Raw genomic sequence first — 27,647 nt, forward strand, 5'->3', positions numbered from 1 at the left:
TTCGATCGAGGAATGTCGGTGATTTTTGTGTTCAAGTTGTTCTTCGTCAAGTTTTTGTTGGGGCCATCGTGATATGCAGTTGGGATTTCTCGATGGATGATATTCGGGAACATATTGGAACTCTGATACATAAGGATGAAAATGCGCGGTGACACTTTCAGGATGAGGGCCGATTAGCGCGAGTACCATCTAAAATGTTAACCAAACGCAATTTTAATCTTTATGATAGTATCAAAAATTATCAATGAAATTAACAGTAAAAATTTTATTTTATTAATTTATTCATGTAAAACATATAATAATTTTAAATTAAGTTTTATTCTATCAATGTGATATAATTTTATTAATGATATATAATAATTAATAAATCTTGAAGATCTCAAATATTATAATAATAAACCAAAGTTTACGAAAATGAGCTGTCAAATCAATGCCTGCAACATTATCCAGAGCATCTTGAAAGGACGTAAATGAGCTGGTGACATGTTAGATTATCTGCAGTGCGGCATTGTTATCACTTGTTGGGCTCATTTCAAATGTAGAACAGCATCGATTCTTGCACATTCCATCGTAATTCTTGACGCGATGCACATGTGATAATCACTCAAAAGGACTAGCAAGCCTATCAAACTTCCATTCGAATAAATAAAATAATTCTGTAACGTCAAGAAATATGCTTCTTGCGATTAATAGATTTTTTGCGTATTTTAATGTGTATCTTAATCAATAAGAAAATTCGGGGATGTAAGGTTATAATTTTATTTGAGTCACACGAAGTAAAACTCAAAAAGGAAATTGTTCGCCTGACAACGCGATACATTTAGATTCTCATTTATTTATGCAATATTATTATTAGATTGAAAATATATTCCATACTATTTTAAAATAAAAATTATATGATGATATAATTTCAATGCAATCCAATTAATTGAGCTATAAAAAGGAATACAACTTAGAAAATAAAGAAACAATAAAGTTTTAAAATATTTTTTAGTAGTTTATATCTAATAGTTACAATTGATATAATATTTAATATAAAGAAATAATATTTTTAATTCACGAGCACCGATTAGGTAATTATTTTATCGTATTATTTTACTAACAAGCTTCGTATTTTTTCAGCTGCAGAACGGCATCAAGCTTGAAGCAACAGCATCCACGCTTTGTTTAATCAACGCCCGCATGTAAGTAAAACTGGCAATTGTTGATTCACGCTTTCGCGGAGCGAAGACATATTTAAGCGTGTGACTCTCAGATCGTAACTCTTTCAGAAGCCTTTGAAGTATATTAAAAAGATGTGAAATATACGAGACACAGATGTGTTCTAGCTTTTAACTATTTTTAAATTCTTAGACATCATCGCTTTGCTTACGTCATTAGACTGATGATTCACAAGTATAGGTATAACAAATAATTGCTAATCAGTATCGTAATTGTAACAATTTACGACAACTGATAATTCTTATAATTACAATAAATAGGAACAATAAGATAGACAGATAAATTTTTTTCATTATTAGTTTATTCTGACATTTTAAGATGTATGGACAATTATTACATAATAATTTTATATAATGAAAGGTTCTCCATGGTGGTAACTTTATATAATGAGAGGTTTCACTCTTTTTTTTCCTTTTGTAACGCTCGCCCTTTCTCTCTTTCTCTCTCTCTCTCTCTCTCCTCCCTGTTGATCATCCCCCTCTTAATAAGACTCTTACACATCATTCTTTCACAACGGAAATCAAATAATGATTATTAAACTATGAATGCAATGCGTACGCTCTTGATTATTGATCGTCAATTAAACATTATTATTCACTTTTTTTAGTTTATCTTTATCATTATCAGTGTGTTATAATAATTACCATTAATCATTATAATTACGATATAACGCTATAATTAATCCTCCCACTCAATGTACTGCATTTTTGCTCACTTCTAGCCGTGATAACGGCAGAGAGAGAGCACGTTCTTTTATATATGATAGGATGCATAGCGAACATGTCGCGGCTGTTAGTCGGCACAATAAATTTCCACCTCGCCTCGCTTTATAATCGTCATTATAGTGGTATTTTTTTCACTGGGAGGCCGTCTCTTCGAAAGGATCTTTGTCGTCCCTTTCGACTTCTTCCGCGAACGCAAGCTCCTCAGGGCGGCCTAGCCGCGTCCTCGACTTCCTTCTTTTCGCGACAGATTAACAAAGAAAAAACGAGAGAATAACAAAAAAAGTACAACAGTAAAAAAATAAGTAGATCGGAAAAATTAATCTCTGAATAGGAAATCAGCTTGGAAATGCAATGTTTTACGGCTCACAGTCTCTAGAGGTTGGCGCGATCCTTCACACCGTGTTTCCACCAATCCGCGATTCCTACTCTCTTACGTTTGTCACACGTGAGAAGCGCGCAACTGTACTCGGTATATACAGAATGCTCCAGACTTATCGAGAAATATATTGTAGGCAAACTTTTCAGTCAATTTAAGGTCAATTTTTTAGCACAAATTAAGAAGTTTGTATTTGAAAATTTTGCAATGTTTTAATTTTTTTAATCTATAAAGCAGACTCGACCCGAAATTAATTAAAAAAGAAAGAATTTTTATCCCCGAAACGCTCCGAAGAAAATTCTTATATTTTAAGCATAACATAATCTAATTTTATTTTTGCCATAAATATTTTCACCAAATTGATCGCAAATTTGTCGAAAAATTTATCTATAAAATATTTTTTCGACGAGTCTGGAACACGCTGCGTGCAAACTTAAACGAGCAAACGCCGTCAGGTATACACGTGTACGTACATGTACGCGTAGACATTTAGTTGTTACGTTTTTGGTTCGATTACGTGACTAGAAATGCTATACACATACGCGTCATCCATCCGTTCACGCGCCCGCACACTTACATACATAAAAGTATGACTTAGCAATAATATAACTAGTACGTATCTCTATATTTATATATGTATAATTATATTTATATATATATATTACTCGTCACAATAGCTTCTACCGGCTGTGTATTAAGCTAATTTTACAACAATATGGCAATCATGGTGAATAATGAATAATACAGCTACGTTATCGCGAAACTACAGTCAATAACACTAATTTTAGGGACGATAATGCAAAATAAAAGAACTCGCATCTCGGATACAATTTCACCAAGCGAAATTAAGTTACGCCACGAAGCAACTCGTGCTATACACAGGCTGTCCGCATGAAATGCTTTTGGATTCATCACAAAAACTTCGCAACTTTAATTAATTTGTCATCGACAAAAGTAGATCTAAGTATTTTTTAAATAAATTAGCAATGAAAATAAATATCCGTTTAATCCAAATAAATAATAAAATAAAATCGTAAATTTCCCTATAAAAGAAACAAAGATAATTTTATGTAAAAAAATTCTCGTAAGTAATAAAAAAATAATAAAATAGTTCTTCGTAAATTCTCGTGAACAATTGCTAATTGTTTCAGTTGCGACGTTTTTAAGTAAGCATCCATGTCGAATAAAGAAACAAAAACAAAGTGAAAAAATATTCCTCATCAATCTTACTCCGCAAAGCATAATTACGCTATCCCTAGATTCCCGCGAGCATTCAGTCCTCTCTCATCAACGAGAACTCGACTTATCTCGGACAAACCTCTCGCGGCATGACTTCCTCGAATTCTCAATTCCGTGCTTTTGTTATCTTGTCAAAGAAATCACGACCGCATTAATTGTAAGTGACTTTTCTTTAGCACTACTTTCCCTTATTTACCGCGATTCGCAGATTGATATGAAAATGCCTTGGATCATTGCGCGCAATCGACATATACATATTTGAATAAAAAACTATTCAGAATAACGTTTCGATAGATTAAAAAAATAATCACCGCTTTAAAAATTAAATAATGACGAGATAGAAACTAAAATAAATCTCTGAACTCACATCTGACAGATGACACAAACATCTAAATGATGTTATAAAAATCTTTAAAAGATGCTCCGATTTTTCAGAAGCTTCTCAAACGCTTTTAGACTTTCGACGATTTTTAGGTGATATCGTATCGTTTGAGATATTTTATCACTAGTGAATGATCCGGGTAAAAGAATTGAATTTTTCTAATGCACGAGCTAGGCCACCCTGGCGAGATTATCCGAGATATCGGATCGTCACGTTCGATCCGAAGCCCGTTGTTTGCGACCGGTTGTCGAAGATGAATGAGCGATGATCGGCGAAAACGGAATAAAATGTGCATGCCTCGCGAATGTGCTTCGAAGGGAGAGAGCTCGCTTACACGTGCCATGCTGTGAGAAATGGCGGAGCAAGACGCGAAGGGAAATGTGGTCGCGAGGCTCGTCGATCCGAATGCAACAAATCGCGCGCGTAATGCACGTTATGCACGATATGCAGCGATACGCGACGAGACGCCTCTATGTTCCGCGTGCGCGGACATATATTACATATACATAATATTACATAGGTATATTATATATATTTAATATAGTATCACATCATAATACTAAATTATTGTTATAATATAGTATTAGACATAAATTGCTATCTCGGAGACGTCCACCTCTCGCCTCCACCTCCGTACTCGCCTTGTCGAGCTCGCCTCACCGACTTGTGCGATCGACTGCTTTGTTTCCAGCCGATATCGGCGCTCTGTCAAATATCGTCTTCCAACCCGAGATCTGCCGCCTTTCACCAATCGCCACGAAAGCAGTAGGCAAATAAGTCTCGTCAAGTAGCGAATCATCTAATTTACGAATTTTTCTCCGCCGAAGGCGGAACCGACTTGTGGCACTTGCGGCCGCTACTTTCCTACTTCCTACTTCCGATATCGATCTCGCATCCAGAACCGTTCGCTCGGCCGTCCTTCGCCTCTTACTCAGGGGAGTTACGCGCCTCCCACGTGTACACAAAAACATCGTCGCTTATACATCACTTTCCAATGTCGAATCATTTATAAGCTAGTGACGCGGTGAAATCGGTAAACTCTTACAAATATATTCTCGTGCATTCCCCTTCCCCCAACCTCGCGCTTTAAAAACAACACTTTGTTAGTCGCAGCATTTCGCGCGCATGATATCTATATCAACATTACATAATTAGATTTACGCGTGTGCTTACTCCCTCACCCCCTCCTTCATCGAATCCATTATCCGAATAGTACGCAGCGCGCATCCCGTGAGACGTCCCACCAATGTCTTGCCAATAAACTCCTTGATGGATGACTAGAGCCGAGAGACGACGATCACACTTCTTTGAACGATCGAACGTTCGCTTTACTTCGATCCGTTGCGGTCGATCTCTCACTGATTTCGAGTTCGCGCGGAGCTGGCCCGGAGGCGAAATCAAGCGACGGGTGAATTCTCGGCTGTCGGATAAGATAAGAAACTTCTTCTGAAGAGCAACGATTGCGTCAATCCTCGATTTCGTCTCTTATCAGCTCCGCGTGCTCGCGGCGCTACGATTACGATTACGATGATAAGTCGCGCGCGAGTCCGATTCGACCAATATCGTTGAAAATCGATATCTTCTCTTCCTGTCGCGCGAATGATTCACGGATGATTAGCCGAATTTCCGTTAATATGATTAATTCCTTTCGATTCCCCGCATTAGCTAAACACTATTAAAATAGTTTTTATTTTACTATATCGGAATTAAAATAAAAACTATTAAAATAGTTTACATTTTACACTTATATATTATAAAATAGTATAGAATTAGTGGTAGCCACTTGAAATTGCTGGTCCTTGTGCCAACGGTAGGAAAAGAAAAAGATGCTGGTCGAATCCTCGTATCGCGCGACAACGATCACGGTATCAGCTTCGTGTTTTATCATTCTTTCTCTCTCTCTCTTTCTCTCCCTCTCGATAGAAAGCGCAACTTAACGACTCTGTTCGATGCCCTAAATTAGACTAAAAGTTAAGTCATTGCGCATTGGCACGCGCTATTTGGTACGTTTCATTTGAGACTTTTTACATATTTCTTTTTGGTATAAATACTTTATCTCTAAAATCGCGATTAGCTCATCATCCCCCCCCCCCCCCTCTTCCCCTGCTGGTGACGCCTCCTCGATGCCTCGACTATTCGTAATTAAATGGGCGCTCAGAAGCGTCAACCGTCGACACTCACGTTCATCCGATACGTGAAAAAAAAGATTCAGGACTAAAGTGATTCGAAATTATCGATGAATAGCATCGCTGCCACTCGATGCTCGCTTCTATAAAGAGTGTCTTTACTTCGCGCCGGTACAAATTGTGACGATACATGGTCCACCAACAGTACAAAATACCCGATACTTCCTCTTCAAATATCGGACGAGTACGAGTATCGATGCCCGATATTTTCCCTTGAAAAACGCTTGAAAAACGCCCACTCGTCCTCGATATACCGCGTAAGAGTCACTTTCGCGCTTCCCGTCCGCTCTTTCGTCGGGGCGATTTTGTTGCCTTCCGGGAACGTGAGCACCCTCGCGCCGATCTCGAGCAGAGTTTGACGATAAAAACGGAATCGCGATCTCAATTGCGGTGCGATCGCGAAAAGAAACGAAATGACCGACTCACCGGAAGGACGAAACGCGCCGCGGATTAAGTCGCGAGGATTATCCTAAACAGATAGGGACTTCAGAGACGAAGAGGAACGCGTCGTGTGATTCGTCGACGAGGCTAGACGTGCAGAGAAGAACAGCCTTGTAGAAGTCGAAGGGATCGCGAGCCGGACAGCTGCAGATTCTTCTTTCGAGAATTAATTCCAAAACTCCCATTATTCTGATTTCAATTGATTCGTCGCATTTAATTGCTCCTTCAAGATGCGTACCGATCCGACTTACGCGTCTATTCTTCTGTAAACGTTCATGTCCGTCGGTTTTTTTTTGTTTTTTTTTTGTTTTTTTTTCGCGAAAGCAATCGTATCGCCTCTCGTTCGAACGGTGCGGCGTGACGATGCGTCACCGGCCGTTTCTCTTGTCCGTATCTCCCCCACATAGTCCCGATGTGTAATAAAATATAACTTATGCGAGATAGCCGAGTACACAGTACGATTGTGCGCAACGAGATTTACGCCTGTCCCGCGGAACGCGTTACACACTGGTGCTGGTGAACGCGCCTAAATATGAGGTCCCATATGTGCATGCTCTCATAGTACATTTTATCCACCCGCCCTCCTTCCCCCACTCTGTATTGAACTTAACCACCGGTATTGTCGATACACCCCGTAGAAAACAGAAACGAAAGGAAAGAAAACGAAGCGCTTAGAAAAATATACTCTCAGGGTTCCCGCGGATCGCTATAGCGCTTGCGCAAATACGCGGGATTGCCAATAAATTATCTGTATGCATCTCGGTAATTTCTTTTTTCATGATCGGAGACGACATCATGTATAGAGCGCCCACATGAAATCCTCATCGCATCTCGAGTCGGCAACACCGTCATCATTTATCGACATAATTATTTTGCTAAGAAGTTTAAAATGCAGAATTTCTCCTGTATTATTTTTTACACCTGCATTTTTTATAAGTGAGAATTCTTTCGTTTCCCTGATGTTCCGTGGGAAAATTTTGCGAAGCGAAATTGACGATTCAAAGTCACGATTTCAGATCGACGCTCTGTACGTGTTCTAAATTCGCGCGCACGATAAACGTATATTGTACATGACATTCAATGACGATCGTTAACGAAGGAATGAATCTCTCCAGCGGTGAAACCATTATGCGTGTATATGTGCGTACTGTTCGACATCTGTGGCTATGACGTTCCTGTGCCTGAGGAGTATCCCGTGTGCGTGATCGTTATATTAATCGTGGTGATAATTATGCGGTACAGAGATGACGGAAAATGAGAAAAGGAAAAATAGGATCTAACGTTACGTCAATAAATAATTGATCGAGCTTGGAGACTTCGCGGTATCGATACGTTACTCTCCTACGTTACAAAATTCGTCGCGTAGCTCTCTGCAGCTACGGCTCTCTACTTATCAAAGTGCAAATCCCGGGGATACACTCACGGCGCTCTCGGGAGCGGTACGTCCGATCGCGCGCGGATGTGTCGACGAAAGGAGAGACGTAAGAGAATATATGAGCGTGGTGAGCGTATGCATGTGTGTATATATAAACGGAACTCCGAGTGCGCTTAGTAAAATCTCTGTGTGCGAAAATTGTGGAAAAATTGTGGTTTCGACTCGTGTGTGCGTGGCGCGCACGCATGACTCTCACTCTTTACGCAGAAGAGCGTCATGGAATGCTCGAGCGTTTCTCGCGAAACGAGAACGAAGCCGAAGATCACGGTACAAAAATGCCTCAACGGTCTCTCGTGTCGACGGGAGGATACGGCGACGTTATTTCGAGCGAAATCGCGGAGCGTTGGATCCGTCTCACTTTAGCACAGGACCCACGCTTTTTTTTTCTTTTTTTTTCTTTTTTTTTTTTTTTTCGAAGGCGCAAGCGCGCAAATAAGATTCCCTTCCCTAATGCGTATACTAAGATCGTGAAATTTGCCGGTGAATCCGCCGCCGATCGCCTTCGGTCTCGTTTCCTGCAAAAACGACACCTCGCCCCGTCCGAGAGTCGGAGCCAACGACGGTGGCTCGCCGTCTCGTTCTTAGAACACGCGTGATCGATCGTTCTTCCTCGTGCCGTTTCTCCGACCGACATCACGAACGACTAACGACACCGGCTTCTCAGATTCGTTAGTGCAAAGACAGGACAAACTTAAACGTTCCGCCACGTTCTGCTTAGCGTTGATAACGTAAGGGGTCGTCTTTCTCCATCTGTACCTTTCTCTCTCTTTCTCTCTCTCTCTCCACTCTCTTTCTCGTGCCGAAATGGTACCGAAACGAGGCTCGAACACGCTGAAGAATGTCGTCCGGCCAGCCGTGTCGTGGTAACGATTTCCTCCTCCGTTTGCGCTTAACGTAGAATACAGAATTAGCCTAGTAGAGACCGCAGCCGCGCAGATTATTGGCAATAATGACGTCTGTGACTGCGTCGAACACAAATTGAATGTTGTTCGTGTCGGTGGCACAGGTCATGTGGCAGTAGATCTCCTTCGTGGTCGACTTGTTCTTCGCTTCGAATTGCGCCTGAATGTATGCAGCCGCTTCGCCGTACTCCTGCGCACCTGCGACAAGCATTAAACACTCATTAGGCGGCGTGAAGCGAGATAGATGAAAGCAACGGTACAGATTTACCGACAAAACTTACCAGCGTATTCGGGGAAACAGATTGTGAGAGGAGACTTGCGGATTTTCTCCTCGAACAGATCCTTCTTGTTCAGGAAGAGGATAATCGAGGTGTCGGTAAACCATTTGTTGTTGCAAATCGAGTCGAATAACTTTAAGCTCTCCTGCATTCGGTTCTGTAAAATATCGAAAAAAATCACATCGATGCAAACTTTACATAAGGATGTGTTTGCGATTATTTTTACAGAATATTTGTTTTCTTTCTTTTTATGACAGGTGTAATCGACTAATTGCAAAGGGATAGACAGATCTTTAAAAAATCCATTTAAACGACGTTAATATATCCAAATGAACTATTTTTTTCAAGATTTCCTTTAAACTCGATATTATGTGCAATTTTCATTAATGGTTAACGTGGTTTAATTCATATGGATTGGCGATACAGGTCACTAGACGAGACAGTAACGGCAATTAACATCGGTATATAGAATGACAACGCGCGCGTGTCACAGCACACGCGAGCGAAGAGTTCAACGGAACCTTCCCACGTGTAGCGACCTCGGCAATTGATCCCTTGATTCCTCGGAGCTTCAGTTACTTTCCCTCGCACTCTTAATTCGGACGTGATATTTTTCTGACGGATCTTAACGACGTACATTCATCTCCCGTATCAGCTGTGTCTTAACTCAGATTATCTCACGTTCTTGATATAACCGTGTAATTTGCAATTCATTACAGCGAAGAGAGTCTTTTGATATAAAATATAAGAACGAGTAAAATTAATAATTTATTTGCAATAATATATTGCTCTTAAAATTATAAAAAAGAATTCGCGTTACACGTAATGTTCAGAGTCGAGATGAACGTATTGAAAGAAGCGGATTAGCAACTCTACTTACCGTCGTTTCGTCCTCGTGCAAAACCTGATCGTATTCTGACATTGCCACACAAAAGATAATTGCAGTCACGTCTTCAAAGCAGTGTATCCATTTCTTACGCTCGCTTCTCTGACCACCCACGTCGAATAATCTAAAAAAAAAACGAAGATAAAAAAGTCAACTTTATTTTTATTCTAGTGGACAATTTAAATTTATTTTCTACAGTTTTATTTTCCAAATCGTTATTCTACTTTTTCATCATTTTGTTAATACATAAAGACATTAGAAATTAATTTTATTTAATTAATAAGCACAATATTAAAGCATCAACATTGGTATTCAAAACGTGTCGTACTTTGGCATGCGCGACGTCACGTCTAATTAGCTCTTAATCGGTGCTCAATATTCCTGATAGATTAAGCAGCTGATTTAATAGAGATATAATTATCTCGTCACGTGTTTCAATTACTAATGACATTAATTTCGATTTTTCCGACAAATAGAAAGAGGTTTCGGCTGGGTACGGCTCATCGCTCGGCTTCGTTCCAAGCAAACGCTCGAATTATCACGGTAATGACTCACGCGTCGACCATTCATAACAAGGTGGCCGCCTCACATCTCCGCACTCGCTCGCGAGATTACAGAAATGAGTTGGCATAATGAAGCAAGAACGAACGATTGATATCGTTCGTTATTACGCCGCCGCGCGCGAAACGATTCTAAATTAAGAGCAATTCTAAATTAAAGCCGCAAATTTATTTTAATTTATTGTTTTATTTCTAATTCAGTCGAAATTAATTTTTATATTTAATCACAAATCTTCAGCTTACTTGAAGTTGAGGTTTTTGAAAGAAAAGTGGACCTCCACGATTCCCGTCGTTTTTACTCGGGTCCTGAGAATATCCTGTTCCGTTGGCTGGTATTCCCTCGCTCCTAATCGATCCAAGTCGTCCAGGAAGCTGTAAAAAACGACGGATTTTCGTAAATACATGATTAATATAATATAAAATACAATTCTGTTATACATTAATTCTTATTGCACATTTTAACATTCAAAGTATTTTAATACAATCAATATCGATAAACTAATTATCTTGGACATTCTGTTCTCACACCTGTCAACACCTGTTCTCCACTGTTTGATGCAATGAAATAGTAATTAAGTCTGATTTATTCATTTTTAATTAAATCGGATTCTTTCGTATTTCTTTGTTCGAGTATTGCTATCTTCGCTCAATTTTTTGCTAAATTGCGAAGACAATAAATCTTTGGCCAAGCGATTAATTGGCAATAAATTAGCATCTACTTAAGCAATAAATCTAGATTCGATTTCGAGTGACAGGGGCGTTAGCTTAACAGAGGTAGGAGCTAGGGCGCGGCTCGCAACAAGTAGGTAGAAGCCACGAATGTAATAAAAAAATAATGAATATGAAAAAATGCTAAATATAATAATAGTTACTGTAATCGGGTTTGCGTAAACTATCGTGCAAACTGACCGCCACGAGGAAACGCTTCTACCGGTGCAAATGCTTTAGAAGTTTCTTGTCCAATTATCCGTGAAACCAATTGACGATGTTTAAAAATTAACGCCGAAGATAACGCTAGAGAATCAAGTCCTTAATTATTTTTTTCTATCATTAGTACACAGTATTTATACTTGCCAAATTATGTGGCAATGTATAAATACGCAAAAGAATAATAAAAAGAAAATTTTTTCAATTCTGAAATAATTTAATTGCAATTTATATTGTTAAATAACGTTGCTTTATAACGGCTTAATAATTTGATTTTTCGATATTGAGTATAAAATGTTAAAGTTAAATATTTAGTAATGAGGGGTGAGTGCGTTTGAGTCCAGGGGATCGCATGATGAATATTGAATGATGAAAATATTGAGTATTAAAAATAAATATATTAATTATTAAGTCAGGCAGGAATGATATTATCTTATAAAATAACTGCTAAAAAATTTAAACGTTTTATTGTATCAAAATCGGCGACTACATTTCATACAATTTTCAAGAAGTAAGAGAGAAACTAAGAGGTTCTATAGGAAGATCCAAGTAGCGCCATCTTTGTAGGACAGGGGTTAGGGTTTAGGGGTTGCAAGGTGAAAAACGTCGTGGTTACTTCTGACTTCTGTAGTAATAAAAAAAAAGAACAAGATGAAAAGAGGTATAATCAGATGCTGAAAAGCGAACAGATAAATGAATATCTGACAAGGAGAAGAGAAAGAAGAAAAAAAAATCTAAGAAGCAAGAGAACATGAGAAAATTGGAAAAGATACGATGCAATGAAAGAGTCCAAGACCTGAAAAAGCGAGAGAGAGGGAGAGAGAGTGTGCGCAGGAAATGAAAGGAAAGATCGAATCACGGAGAATTGGGCCGCCATGAAGGATCTGGCGATTCAGGACACGCCAAACTCGAGACGGGCGAGCGAGTCCTGATAATACCTCCCTGGAGAGGGAAGGAGCTTAGATTTTTCCGGCAGGAGGATGGAGGTGGAAAAAGAAGGGCGAATAAATCGTGGAGAAAATAGGAGAGAAGGTGTACGCCGGAACCCCCGGTCGGCCATCTTGGCTGCATGCCACGTGACACGGGCGTGGCGTGACGTCATCAGCGATCAATAATGACGAGGAGCGAGGGAGAGGGAGAGAACCCCGAAGAAAACGGTGGAGAGAAAGAAAGAGAGAATTGGCGCGCATTTCTCGTACTATTTCGACCATCGATGCCCACCACCACTACTGTATCATCCCTCCGTTTTCCTCCTCCCTCGCCACCTTTCTCGACCTCGTCTTCCGCCAAACCTGTCGCATCTCCCTTCCGGCGCCCACCCCTCGCGACTTCATCCTCGGGAAATTCGCGTTAGCCCTCTTCCGGTCTGCTCGCGAGATGAAGTCTCTCGGCAGTTCTCGACTGCTACTTTGCTCTACGTACGAAGCTCTCGGGACTGTTCGTGCACGAGAATCGTTTCTTCCCTTCAAAATTTGATTTTTCGGTATACAAAAAACCTACAACCTCAATTTTCACGACACTTTCTTCGATTGTAAAGGACAATGGATTTTCTTCAAACTTCAGAATTTAAGAGAAATAGTTCGGAAATCTCTTCTCAGGAACTTAGGAACTTAGAAACTTTTTAGAATTTGTTACAATTTTATATCAATGTGCATTTTATATATTTTTTTTTGTTTTTAACGTGAAACATTTACAATCGGCAGAAACAAAAAAATATTTCTTTTAATCATTACTTTAAAATTTATCAAATGACATAATACAGACTTCCAAAAAGTATAGTATGAACTACTCTTTTAAGAATAGAAACTATGAAATGCAAAATAGTGTAGTTTGTTTACGTTTAAATTTGTTCTATTAATACCAACGAGGTCATTATTGTTTTATACACAGATATCATGGGCAGTATATTTAGGCATATGATGTGCTGTCATAAAACCTGAATGAGACGCAAACACACAGTGGCACAAATAACCAACATGATTATCGCAAAATAGGCGTAATTTTTATTATTATTTTTTTTTTACTATGTTTCGCGACTTCTGTCGTAACCAATATCGTCGCCTTTTATCGAAAGGCACACCGACACAGGATTATTACAGGAGACGGGAGACATGGCAGGGTCTCCGGTGAATGATATATTAAGCGATGGCTGGGACGTACTTGCGTGTGCAATAAGCGTACTGTATACGATAGCGGCGGTATCGTGCAACCCGGTGCGAAACCGCAGTGCGGTTTATTAAAGCTAAGAACGGCACCAGAAACGGCGTAAGTCCGTGACGCTGGAAAAAAAGCCGCGCTTTCATAGGTCCCTCGCTATTGCGTGCAGACGGCAAACACGTACGTTATGCGCCAATTGGACCTGTCGCTATATCAGTGGCTGGACCTCGCAACAGTAACCGCACGACAGTAACATGGCATATATACCGACGAAATTGCGCGCTCGCAACGATTTAATCTTTTCCGAGCTTGTTTATACAACGCTTTGATTTCTTCTAATCTTCACAGAATAAATTCCAGAGAAGAAGATAAAGTTTGTGATTTTAGGAACTTATCTCATGTACTCTTTATTGTGCGAAAATTACGCGAATTATATTTTAATCTACTCGGAACTATTATAAATAATAAGCGAGTTCGCGAAAATAATCACTCGCGAATGTCAGAAAGCACAATGTTGCAATCGATTCGCCGAATATCGTCATTTCTACTTTATCAAAGTAGATGGATCTGCGATCATTATTATACGCACTCACGCGATCCCATAATAAAAAAAAAAAAGTATGCTTAGAGAAGATAACTGATGAAAGTATTGGAAAACGGTACTACCCCGAGATACAAGCGCTAGTACAAAATCAATATTCCAGCGAAGGGGCAGCGCGGAAATATGCCTGCGAAACGCACCGAGAGGAAGGGAAGAGACGACAAGTCTCGCGTTCAGGATGAGGTTTTGCTCCTGCCTACCTCCGTCCTTTCGGGCACGCGAATTCTCAAGAGTGAAATTCGAGTCTCAAATATCTTTCCCGTGTGACGCGTGATGGAGCCTGCGGCGACTAGACCCGGTGCAAAATTTATCAGCCTCAAAATTAGTTTTGCATGTTAACGTAAAATCCTCGATTTTCCTTGAAACAATTCCCGATTCAAATAAATTTCCAATCGTCTTTTTGTATTAAAACTTCATTCTGGATTGGCAATTATCTGGCAAAATTAAACAATCCATTCTTCTGTAAGTCTATTATTGATTTCACAGCTGAATGAATCATTGTACACGTCGAGAATAGAACCATTAATTCTTTTCGGGTTGTTGCGATGTCGAAAAACTTTGAGATTTATATCCTTCGAAGAGGTAATTGTTTTTTGTTTTTTTTTTTTTTTTGTCACTTACTATTTCGCGGAGTCGTTCAACTGATACTCGTTGCTCCTGCCGAAGCACTCCTGTACTCCATTGTCAGACCACAGCCTCTTCATAGCCGCCAGTAATTCTTCGCTAAAGGGTTCCGTATCTTCCATTCTTTGAATTACGTCAAATACCATTTTTGCGTCCGTCTGCAAACAAAGAAAAGGACTGAAATATTCTAATCGTGACGTTACATTTCGAATCATTTACCATATTTCCAGATATATTTACGCTGCTGATAATGGATTTTGTGATATTAAATAATTTAATATTGCCGTATTAGCTGTTTACATTCAAATTTTTCAATTTTTAATTATTTAGGGATAATTTCTTCGTCGAATCATGTTCCCGTAAAATAATATGCGTAGCTGTCACGTTAAATTTAATGTCTGGCGTAAATTCGATATTTCACAGTTAACACTCTAATTGTAAACCATATTTTAATTCATTAATTTTACACATCCATGAAAATCCTTTTTGCATCATCAACTGTACAATTATATAATTTATAGTATATAGAAAGCATACAACGACACATCCACGCATACATATAAAAATTTATTAAAAAGAAATATCAAATAATTATTTATGCCATCTTGGAGCGAGCATCCTGCAAGATCGTCTTACACGATCGCCTCAGATGGTTAATCAACCAGTCAACGCGTCGTGATTCGCTGTTGAATGCTTCATTCATTAGATAACCGTCGGTATGCAGTAAAGTACATTCTGGATACCATGTCATGTCTCACGTTAAAGTAGTCGATACACGATATTTAAATAACATGCGAGATATATGCGACTGATATGTCACTGAATTGTTTTCATAATTTTGCAATTGATATTTCATTGAAATGAGTGACATATGCGTGAACATACTTTACATGCGATTAAACAATATAAAGCTGTCGCCTGTGTGTTGATAAATTATGATAATAATTAATCGGAAATTGAAAAGAAATTATTAATAATTTTTATGTATATACCTTTTTTCCCAATTAAAGTAAAAAAATTCGTGAAATTTGAGAAGATTTAAATTAATTCTTTCTTTCATGCTAATGATATCGTTGTAATCAAAGCATAAAGCAAGCAAATTTGCTTGATTTGCATATGTATTAGTCGCGATTAAAACTTGGTAAAACGCGATTCTGTAAACTAACTCTAAAGTTACTCTGAAATTATTCTGAAATCCCGACGCACGGCAACACGCGTATTATAATTTCAAATTTGTAGCCCGACCTTTTCCTGATAAGAAATTCCGATTTTCTGAAACGCCGAGAATACGCAGAAATGTACATTACCTCTCGCTCGTTGGTTGAAAAACTGATGCCCAGATTAGGCATTGCTCTGAGAATAGCGACTAGAGATTGTATCGTGTTACTGTATACGACGGGTCTGTACTGCTTGAAGTCTTCCGGCGTGAAGCCGCTCTCGTGGATAATTCTGAAAACAGAATCGGACAAGTGTTAGAACGTACGCGTAGAACATCAAAGGCAAGAGATCTTTTTTTTCCTGTAAATATTAGGATAGAGCTGTGGATGGTTTAAGATGTGGTGTTTACTCGAAAAATATAAAATCACACTTGAAACAGAAACAATTTCCTGAACAAAAAAATAAGATATGTATCGAGAGAGTGGTATCGATACTTACATTATTATATATTGAACGAGCAGATATATAGATATTCAATTTAAATATCCCTTACTCTCTCGCAAGGAGTTTGCGGTTCACTATAATATACGCGTGTCACGTACACGACGGCTCGAATTAATGTACACCGCGTAGTGTAAACGCATATATGAATTGCAATGTGCGCTACATGTACTCCGTGACTTACATGAGTGCCCGTACATATCCTAACAATGTTCAGAGTCAACATAGGTGAGTTATAGAACTGGCAGTTCTATACATACAAGTGAAAACACAAAGTAATATTGCACGGCATAGATTTATGTCAGTCATATCTAGGGTCAAGTCTTTTTCTAAATATATATAATTTTTGTATGTGCTCCTAATATAAATTTGCCTTCGTCTGATTCTTCAGAGATTGTTGAATAGAGTTAACTCGAAATTAACTAATCAGCATATCGTTTCGTTATACTTTTCGTTATATTTTTCTTACTGTTAGGAATTTTAATAATTTTTCTTTTATCAATTCTATATCACGTGCCTTCAACTTCCATTTTTTGACGCACAGAAAAATAAAAGCATATTCGGCATGCCTTAATTAGTAAGTATTAATTATAATTTGTATGATGCCCATCGTTTTATCAAAGCAACCATCAAATGTTACAACATTTCATGGTACATTAATTCCAACAAAGGATATTATATCGCCCATTACGTTAATAAATGACACAGAAAACATGTAGCGGCGTCCACTGTTTCGAGAGTAACGATATTAACGACGGCATAAAGAGCACACTATGTACGCACGCATACATCGCCGGATTTATGAGTACTTGCACGCGAAGGAAAACCGGCTGTATGAGAGTGTGCGTAAAATCATACACTTTGCTCGTACTTCAGTCTCAGATACCTATTGTTTGCTGCATTATTCACATCCACATAAATTATGCAGCCGAGATGTAGAGAAGACGCATGTTACGCACGGGCCTTTATTTTTTGCTCCCGATAATAATGAGTATTGTATCGATTTCTTAATAATTTAATATACAATAACTCAACACGCACCGATTATTTTTCATTTTTTTTGCGACATAAATAATACTAATTATGTAAAAATATAAGAATTTTCCGAAATTATCGTCCGTAAAAAATTTCCAATGCCTTTTATCCGATATTGTTCATCGGGTATCGGGATCTAATAGTTAATTACGAGGTTAATATCGACGATAAAATATCGATACGCAAATATGCAGGATCAAAATAAAAATATCGGTATTTTGATGCTATCTAAACACGGTGAGCATTCCTGTTTGCAGTCGACAGCTTTCCTTCCGTCGAGAGAACGGAACGCACAGCGGTAACTTTGTTCACGGGACCCCTTGAACAGGGCCCATTCATAGCGTAGGATACAGGAAGAGAGAGACTCGCCCCACAGAGAGAATATGTTAATCCATATAAGGGGGACAGAGAGAGAGGCAAAGAGAGAGAAAACAGTACTAACATCTCGGACGAGCGCGCGTATCACGGAACAGCTGCTGCTCTCGGATACATGCAAGCGTATCGTTACATTGCGAGTATCGATCTCTCTAGCGTGGCGAGGCAACAGTTTGCCTCGAAATAATGCCGATGCACGGGCGCGAAAAGATTAATCTATTTGCATGTGCGAAATGGACACGCGCCATTATCCGATTTTCTACTTGCTTCGCGGCGCAGCAACAATAATTCACGATATAATTTTGCAACTGCTCAAACTAAAGCGAATTTATGTCTAATAAGCTCTTTCGGGCATAAATTCGCTGTAGTTTGTGCAGATGCAAAATTTTGACGTGAGTTATTGTTGTCACGCCGCGAAAGTAAGCATAATAGCGGATAATGGCGTGTCCATCATAGCGCGTGCGAATAAATTAATCTTTTCGTGTCTGTGCATCGACATTATTTCGAAACAAACTGTTGCCTCGTCTCGGCGAGATCGATACTCGCACTGTAACGATACATTTGCATGTCTCCGAGCGTAAATTTGAAGTAAGATTCATTTAAAAGATTATATTCCGACAACATTTGTATTGAATATAATGAGTGTACTGAATGAGCATGAACAGGTCGAACTTACATGTGATGAAACAAATTTTAATACAAACTTTTTCTTTTTTCATAAACTTCAATAATATACAAATTGAGTGAAAAATCTTTACAGTGTGTCTCAAACAATTGAACTTCCAAGCGAATAAGCATACATTATGATTCAAACCATTTAACTTCCAGCAAGCAAACCGAAATGTATCTAATTAAAGATCTGACTCACGTCCAACCAGTCATTAACTCATATCGTACATATTTCATTTCATTCTCAAACAGAATAAGAAAAATCCATCTGCGATTCATTAAATTGATTAATCATAAATTTAGTAAAATTGTTAAATTACTATCGACAAAATAAATTTAAGAAGAGATAAATATATATATTTTACATATTTTTAGACAAGAGGATATATTCTTATAAGTTGAAAAAAAATTATTATTTACATAAAACTTGAGGATGTATTTTGATTCTATGTAAAAACATAAGATAATATTATAACCTATACGATAACTTTATAAGATTATTGAGTATTGAGATAATCGCTGAACTCAAAATGCAATAATATAATAGAAAATCAGGAGAGAAGCGTGGGAAAGAACTTCTTATGATTAACTAGCAGCTGACCGATGAGCGTGCACAAATTAGCATTTCCGCGACGTCGCGAAACATCAAAGAATACAAGTCTTGCGAACACGGCATTGTACTATTGTAAGCACAGCCCATTCTTGTCGCATTCTTGTCGCGTCGTCTCATTTTCCTGCGGAAGAGCCATTAAATTTTCGGTTGAGAGGCCCGTAACGCGAAACTCGCCTAATTACGTACGTACACGCGAGCCGGAATGAGTCGTCCTCGCCGCTACACAATGAACTGTAGATAATTCCGAATAAGTTCCGATGCCACTCGTTCGTAATTTTATTAACATTCACGAATCATCATACTTTTATTTTATCGCAAATTCTAGAACTTTATTTTTTCGCAATTATAAAATTATCAAAAAATTTGGTATAAAAACTGGCAAACGTAAATTAAAAACTGTTGCATAATTAACTCGGGCTTAATTAATTTATCGGGAACAGTCGATGTGCGTTAAGGAACAAACAACGCACACGGATGTAATCTCGCTTCAATAATAGAATCCCCCCTTTTATAAACGATAATTAGTGCATGTAGTGCGAAGCGCGCTAAGGCGATTATACTTACTTCATTTGTTTCACGATAGTGCTCTTGCCGGATTCGCCCGCTCCTGAAAAACAAAAGGAAAAACATTGAGTGAGAACAATCAATCTTGCGATTGCATATCTCCAAATTACAATGTGAATGCGAAATGAACTTTGCGCGATGGACAAAGGGAAGATAATCTTCTTGTTCTCTATTCAATTTCAAACAATTTTGTATTTTAATAGACTGACGATTTAGGAATTATTTGCAGAAATATTTTATAAAAATTGAAAAGTCGATACATAAATTTTATTTCTTTAATTTATCAATCAATCTTTGCGTCATTCAAATTTGATGTTATAACAGTGGATAATTTGTATATAATTTTTTTTTTAATTCTGTCGTATAAAAAAGGAGAAAAGAGCAAGAGCAGATAATAAAATCTTAATTTGTTATCAACAGTTGGAAAAAAGACGATTCTCGTGACGCAAAAATCGGATCGATGGGCGCGTTAGAGCGAAACGAGTCGTGAGTTATCGCATAATATGCTGCTCTATATAACCGGATACGTCGACGGAACTCGCTTTTCCTGCTTACCGCAAACCTCCCCCTCCCCCGTCCTTCTTTTAAAAGCAAGTAGCTTTCGGTACAAGTAGCCGTCTATAATAGCTACTTACGGCTAGAGTCGTTTAGTATCGACTAGATATACGTGGGATCTCAAGTGAGCGCCCTATAGACGGCAACTAGAAAGAAAGGAGTTCATCTCTCGAGACACCACGATGATCCTCATCGCGCCCTCGTCGAGGTAAAACACGAAATAGAGCTAAACGAGTCGCAGATTCGTCTCGAGCTCACCGAAATCATCGAAGAAAATTCCATAATCATTTATTATTGTGGCGTAATTTTTTCTAATTTCCCTCGAACGCTGTTTTATCGAAGCGAAACAAATTTTGTTTTAGGATAAGAGAATATTACAGAGAAACTATTTTGCTCAAAATATTTAATAAAATATCCTTTTCGAATATTTTTGGTAAAATAAAGCAGGTTTCGATAAAATAGGACAAAATAGATTCACACAAATTCTGTTAACTCTAAATGAACCGTGCCGCGGACTTCGGTATAACTCTTGTTAAACTCCATCTGTAACTCTATTAATTCTAGTTAAACTCCACCAAACCCGCTGTGTGCTATAAGTGCTACATCATATACTTCCGGGAGAGCTCATTATTAATACGATGGTTTATTATACCGTTTTAATATGACTTACAGCCATACTGCGTTTACTGTAGCATTATGGTAAATTTTAGAAATTGTCGGTCGCAACGTTTACCAAGCCGTTCCGTCAATATATACTATAGACAATTGCGTTTGTCTTTAATTCCGAGCCAGGAATACAAGTCAATATACAGTGCGTGCATTATACACTATGTTATTTCCTGCAGCTGTCTCGTTCGTATTTTCCATTCACCTGCTCTATTCGCGAAAAGTTTCATAGTTTTTGAGGACGCTTTTATCCGTCACACGCGCGATAAACGCGGAATAGAGATAATTTCGATAAATTCGAGTAGGAAACTGTTTGCACTTCACTCACGCTATATCTAGCGCGAAGCCGGGCGTGCGCGAGAAAATTCATGAAAGTTTAATATAAATCAGTTCACATTTATGTTGAATTAAATAAAATAAATAATATTAAAAATTTTTGTTATTTGTTGAATAAACGTAACATACTTTTTCTACTGCGCTTAATACATAAAAATATTATTTCACGTTATTTACTAATATAAATTTTTCACATGGAACACACTGTGAAAGAATTTCTTTCAATGAATTTTCATATGCCGGAAAACAACCTGAGTGTTATTTTTATGCACCAGCGACTGTGATATCGATTATAATGTAATTAAATATTGAATGCAACGTTTAATTCACGGAAAAACACTTCACTCTTATTATGATGTACGGGTTTGTTGTATAAATCATATTTTATTTCGCTGCCCTTCTAACATTTCGGTCTGTTTTGCGCGAGCAAATATACCGCGCCCTTTGCCATTTGCTTCACTTTACATCGGTACACGCATTCGCGACAGTATGCAATCGACGCTGTTCTTAAATGTATAGATACATTTAACTACGCTCGTAGAACTTTATAAAAGTTTTAGCAATAAATATTGTCGTATATAAAATTTCAGTTCTCTCATAGTATGAATATGGTAATATCATGAATAGAGTAAAGTAATAAAAAAAAGATAAAGAACAGATATTTTGCAATTTTATATTCTTTATAAAAATCTGCAAATTTGTATAATTAAGAGTTAATCATATTGTGTTGAAATCTTACAATCAACTTCTGTCAATTCATGACAATGTCGAAATAAGGGTCTACATAAATTTTCTCACTTGTGCTTAACGCATGCGGATACAAAAATTTGACAATAAAAAGTACTACAACAGTAGAAACGTAAAATGTTAGGGAAAAAAATAATTTTTTGTAATTTAAAAGCGAGATAGACGAATCGACTTTTTTTTATTCGCATTTTCAATGCTCTGCACCGACCGTCGCAACACGTCGCGACAAAGAAAGCGTCTGTTATTTAACGCCATAGAGTGGACCTTTGCATCGCCTTGAATTACACCACGACGTTGCGTTCGTATTTCGTTGCCGAGGCACCATTAATCGGATGAAAATACTCGCAGCCAATTTGCGCACGTACATACGCACGCACGTTCCACCGGCGATCTGACGTCACTGGTTACACCAATAAACAGGACCCACATTTCGCTGGAAAACGTATCTTCCACGATACGGCGTTCCGAGCTAACGCGGATTTGCGACTTTGAGATGCACGGTATGTCTTTTCCGGAAGGCAAACACGCTTGAAGAACTTCCAGCGCCAAATATTTTCATCGTACAATTATAAATAAGGAATCCTTATTTTTTGGTTAAAACCGAAACTTCATGCAGAATTCTGTTTTTACCATAAATATTAATCCGTATCGTAATTACTGGCGTAATATTTGATGTAATAAACATGCAGCACACACGAAATTTGTTTCACGAAAAAAAAGTTAAAATTAAGATGAATTAAGATGGTTTTTGAGACACCAAGTATATCTCGTTGCGGAACGGAGAACGAGAAAAGGCGAGAAAGTAAATTGAAAACGTGCGAAGCAATTAGTACGCGGACAGATCAGCGGGGACAATACGCCGGTGCATTTTATGCCGCCCCCGCACTGATTTTGCTTTTAATTATAGCGCAAGGCTAACGAAGAATTTTTCATTAAGACTTGGATCAAATTAGAAGCGCATAATTAGCGCAATATCTATAAAATGTAATTAATATTTGACGGACGCAACTATATCTGCAATAAAAATTATTCTCGTTAATTTGCTGTACGTCGATGTACTGTGACGTCGATGTGAAAATAACGATCGCGATGAAACGGCAAATTTATCGGCGCGTAATGATTCATTCGTAAACACGCAACAATCATGAATGAATCTCAGGTTTTGTAACTCTGCCTATCTATCTGTATCTGTGTCTATATACATAATCATCGTACGTTATGCAATACTGTCTCGCAGAGACACTCACCGTACGTGATTCATCGTAAGAATTTATGTGATAATCGCTAATCTGATCGACTCGGAATATTAATCGAGCTCTTTAAAATTCAAAGAGGAATTCCATCTCTTCTTTAATTACCTGCGATAATCTTTTGACAACGAAAGCTCGCTTTTTCGGTACAATAAATTTGATCCGCGTAAATAAAAAATTAATAGCGCACATTTAAATTATGTTTGAAACGCGTCTTTGTGCCGTCAAAGCTAAATTTGAGTTAATTAGATTGATGGGACACCCCGTGGAATAGCAAATGTCTGTGGAAAACGTGAGTGAATAGATCGAATGTAAAATGCGCCGAGACCGCATTCCTAATTTATACCCGTGCTTCAGCATGCCACGAGCTTGAAAAAAAATCTGAGAATAGACTTTTCCCCGTCGACTGAACATTTTACAGCTCCCATCCCCTGCAGCCTACGGGACATCGACACGTGGCGACAGTATGTGTCCCGGAAGATATCAGGTCCCCTGACATTCCCCATCGAGTACGACACACATCTCGAAAGTTAGGATCGAACGAAAAAAATAAAAACCGTATCTGATTTATTTTTCAACGGCTCTCTGTCCCCAGCGAACGCCAAAGCGGCGCCGTCCATTTTAAATTAATATATTTTCGGCGCACAAGATTTACATCATTCTATCTATCCGTGAAACTCATTTTAGTTTTTAAATCAAAAAAGTTCCTGCTCAGACATGTGGAAATGTCTGCAAACAATGAGATGCATTATCGCACGTAACGTGCCGCCACGCTGACGTCATCGATAAAACATTGACGTTAAATGATATCTGTTGTCGACGCCGGCAATTATACCGCCTCGAAGCGTACCGATTCTGGATTGAAAGAACTGACGTCGAATGAACGATCGGGCATTACCCTTCCGCAATAAGGAGGAACACGCTTGTTGCGCCGTTCTTCCGGTTTTACGTCGCGTCCAATTTCCTGCATGCCCGTCAATTTAAAAAGCCGGCTCTATCCGCGAGAATGTTTGAGCGCGTCGAAGCGAGCCGTCTTTAACATTTCGTAGAAAACAGATATACAACTCGAAAATTGTCGTGAAAAAGTCTCACAAGTCTAAAGAGTCAATGCACTTCCATTAACTTAATTCAGCACAATTACATAAGAATCGCTTTCAAAAATTAGCTTTTTTCGGTTTTGTGAAAGCGCTCGAACACGTGCAGACGTCAAGTGAATTGTCTTCAACATGAAGCACAATTCACGAAAATTGTATTATTTCTCGAATAAAAAAAGTTAATATACTTTCCTCGATTTAATTATATAATAAAGAACTAATTTTAAAAATTGATTTTTTCCACGAGGAGCGTTTGAATGCGTCGAATGAATCGTCATTTACGTTCTACGACAAATTCACATAGGAAAATTATCTTAAAGGATTCAAAGAGTTAATATACTTTCCCTAACTTAATTTGGTATAATTGTAATATAAAATTCTCAAAAATAACTCTTTTTTTTCTAAAAAAACATGACGAACCAAATTTAAGCTGACAGCGCATCAAAAGAGTAACTTGGCGATTTGGTTATTTAGAAATTTAGATAGATCGATAAAGGGTGAAAGCACACGGCGCGCGACTGCTCGCCGATCATAGATCCGCCATAGCTCATGAAATATCTAATGCGAGAAGGAAGCGACGGTGTAGATACGTCGCGACGTCGTCGATATAATCGCGGTCGATCGCCAACTTGCAGCGAACTATTTTCCGAGAGATAATTTCCCAACAATATTTATACTTGACGGCTTGACACAAAAGTTGTTTTTCTCACGTTTCTGAAAGAAAACTCTTCAGGCTAACAATAAACATCAACGCAATTCTTTTCAACCAGGACAATTATTGTGCGTTCCGCTATTCTTCCTCGTTGCTGACACTGAACCAATTATATCTAATTTTAAGCGAGTAACATAATTAAATGGGTAATACTGGAATCAATTTGCAAAACGCAGACGCAATAAATATTGTAATTGATTTTATTTTTATCTCATCTTGACTCGTCGGGCTGTTGCATCCCTTCTGCCCTATTTAATTCTGATTAGCTGCCCTTTACAGCTCTGATACCGGTATTCGCTATGCGGCATTCACGCATGTACGAAGTCAACAGACTCGAGTCGAACGCAACTAACTACTTTGCTTATCTCTGCGTCTATTTTTGTATGGCGCACTGGTGTTATTTTTAAAGTAAAGCCCATAACAGACTGTGCACTGGAATTTGAGGGATTCGTCCTGACAATTCCAACCTCCAGTGCATAGACTAATACGAGTTTAATTCAAGTTTAGTGTAAATTTAGTGCAAAATACAGAGAAATTGAAAATTATTACATTGACACGTGTTTCTAATTGAACTCTGGAAAAATTCAGCGGATTCCAAAGTGCATGAAACTTAAAATTCAAATTTAATAAAGCGTTTAATTTCGCATAATTCTTTTTCCGATTTTGCATTTAATTTGCATTAAATACACTTTTTCCGCGCTAAATAAACTCGTATATAATTATTGAATATTAATTGTATTTCTTTTTTTATCAAGTCCCGAAAATCCAAAAGTAATATCAAGATTCGGACGGCCACCTGTCGTTTCCCCGGAATTTCGCACGTTTCGTTCATTCGTGCTTGCGGGAAATGAATGACTTCACTCACCAAGCAGCAGGAGCTTGATGTCCTTGGCCGCTTGGATACCATCCTCCTTGAGATTCTTCTCGATCTGCTTGCTGCGAGCCAGAGCGGCCCGCTCTTCCGCGGACATGGCACAGCCCATCTTGCTACACGTTGCCTTCACAAATGCCACCCTCACACACTTCTTCGCGCACTTGCTGCTAAACAGCGGCCAGATAGCGGCCCCGTCGCCACGGAGAAGACAAGATGATCCCCGGCGCGACTCACGCTTCTCTTCCTCCTCCTTCTTCTTCTGCGCGCCTCCTTAATACCGTCGTCCTCTTCACACTCCACGCCAGCCGTCGTAGTGGCCGTGCTCACCACAAAAGTAATTCTGAAACGCGGCAAACGCGAGCAACGAAAACGTCGACACGTTCCGCACTGTCACCACTGACACCAGCTTGACCGGCAACGGAAGGAGCGCCTTTCCGATCACCGGCACCGTCTCCTCCGCCGCCGCCGCCGCCGCCGCCGCCGCCGCCGCTTCCTCCTCCTCCGCCACCACCGCCGACTTCTTCCTCGTCGCCGTCTTCGTCTTCGTCGTTTCCGTCGTCACCGATGGCAGCTGCACTGACGGCAATCGGCACCGAGCGGTCCCCTACCTGGGCGAATGGACCCCTAATCACCGTCGCACTCGCACTCGATTTAGCCGTACAATTCACCTGCGCCTGTAAACAGAAAGAAAGAATCGAATCAAACCTCTCGTGAGTCCTGTAAGCCTGCTCGACCAGCGAAACGAAACTTTAGCATACCTATAGCGATCGGTTTATGGAAAATTAAGGATTACGAAATGCAGAATTATAGTTCCGACAACTAATTCCGCAGTTGTTACTATCTTAAAGAAGAATTGGAAATTAAATTCTAATATGTGTTTTATTATTTATTAAAATGTCAGATGTTGATCTGAATTTTACATGAAGCTACACATTTATGTACGAACGTATTTTTCGATGTTAAACCAAGACTGGGAAATGACAGTTCTATATTGTAACACATGAATCATTGGTGTCATCATCTCGCAAGTATCCTCGTTCTGGAGGAATCTACTCGTCGTTACAAACGCGTTAAAATAATCGATTACGTGTAAGCGACTCTCTGGATTAGATCGCCGATATCGGCGTTGTTTAACCAATCCTCGCCTCATTGAACGTGTACGCCGAGTACAAAGAGGAGACGGATGACACTACTCGTTTTCGTTCTTCCAGCGATACGAGTATACGACCCCGACTTGGCAGATTGCCCGCGTTTGATACGCCGAAAGGTTCTCGACCAATCGGCGCTGATAACATCGTTTGTTCGTCGCGTCTCGTTATAATTCGAGCGAACCGGATAATAGTTTTATTAACCGAGCGATCGATACGATTTAAGACCCCATCGCCGAGCATGAATTCGATCTAATGTCATTAGTCATCGCAAGTGGAAAATCGAGTTTCACAACAATGTGGAAAATATTGAAGCAACAAAGAATTGCGTAATTTGATTTAATTTAATCACACAATCGATAACTGCTGATTTTCAATGGTTTTTTTTATACCATTTTTTTTAGACCGAT

At 38.8% G+C, this 27,647-nt stretch overlaps 1 protein-coding gene across 1 annotated transcript; it reads right to left on the reverse strand.

The window, feature by feature from the left end:
• Nucleotides 1-1,581: 1,581 nt before the first annotated feature.
• Nucleotides 1,582-26,215, reverse strand: Galphao (G protein alpha o subunit). Its single transcript, XM_067348966.1, has 8 exons — nucleotides 26,081-26,215; nucleotides 19,856-19,898; nucleotides 16,248-16,389; nucleotides 14,938-15,098; nucleotides 10,875-11,003; nucleotides 10,066-10,195; nucleotides 9,189-9,342; nucleotides 1,582-9,105 (listed from the first exon to the last, which is right to left on the reverse strand). The coding sequence occupies exons 1-8, from the start codon at nucleotides 26,196-26,198 to the stop codon at nucleotides 8,918-8,920; spliced, it is 1,065 nt and encodes a 354-aa protein (XP_067205067.1). The 5' UTR covers nucleotides 26,199-26,215; the 3' UTR covers nucleotides 1,582-8,917.
• Nucleotides 26,216-27,647: the final 1,432 nt, after the last annotated feature.

This window comes from Linepithema humile, chromosome 2 (genome assembly GCF_040581485.1).
Source record: "Linepithema humile isolate Giens D197 chromosome 2, Lhum_UNIL_v1.0, whole genome shotgun sequence".
NCBI lineage: Eukaryota > Metazoa > Arthropoda > Insecta > Hymenoptera > Formicidae > Linepithema > Linepithema humile.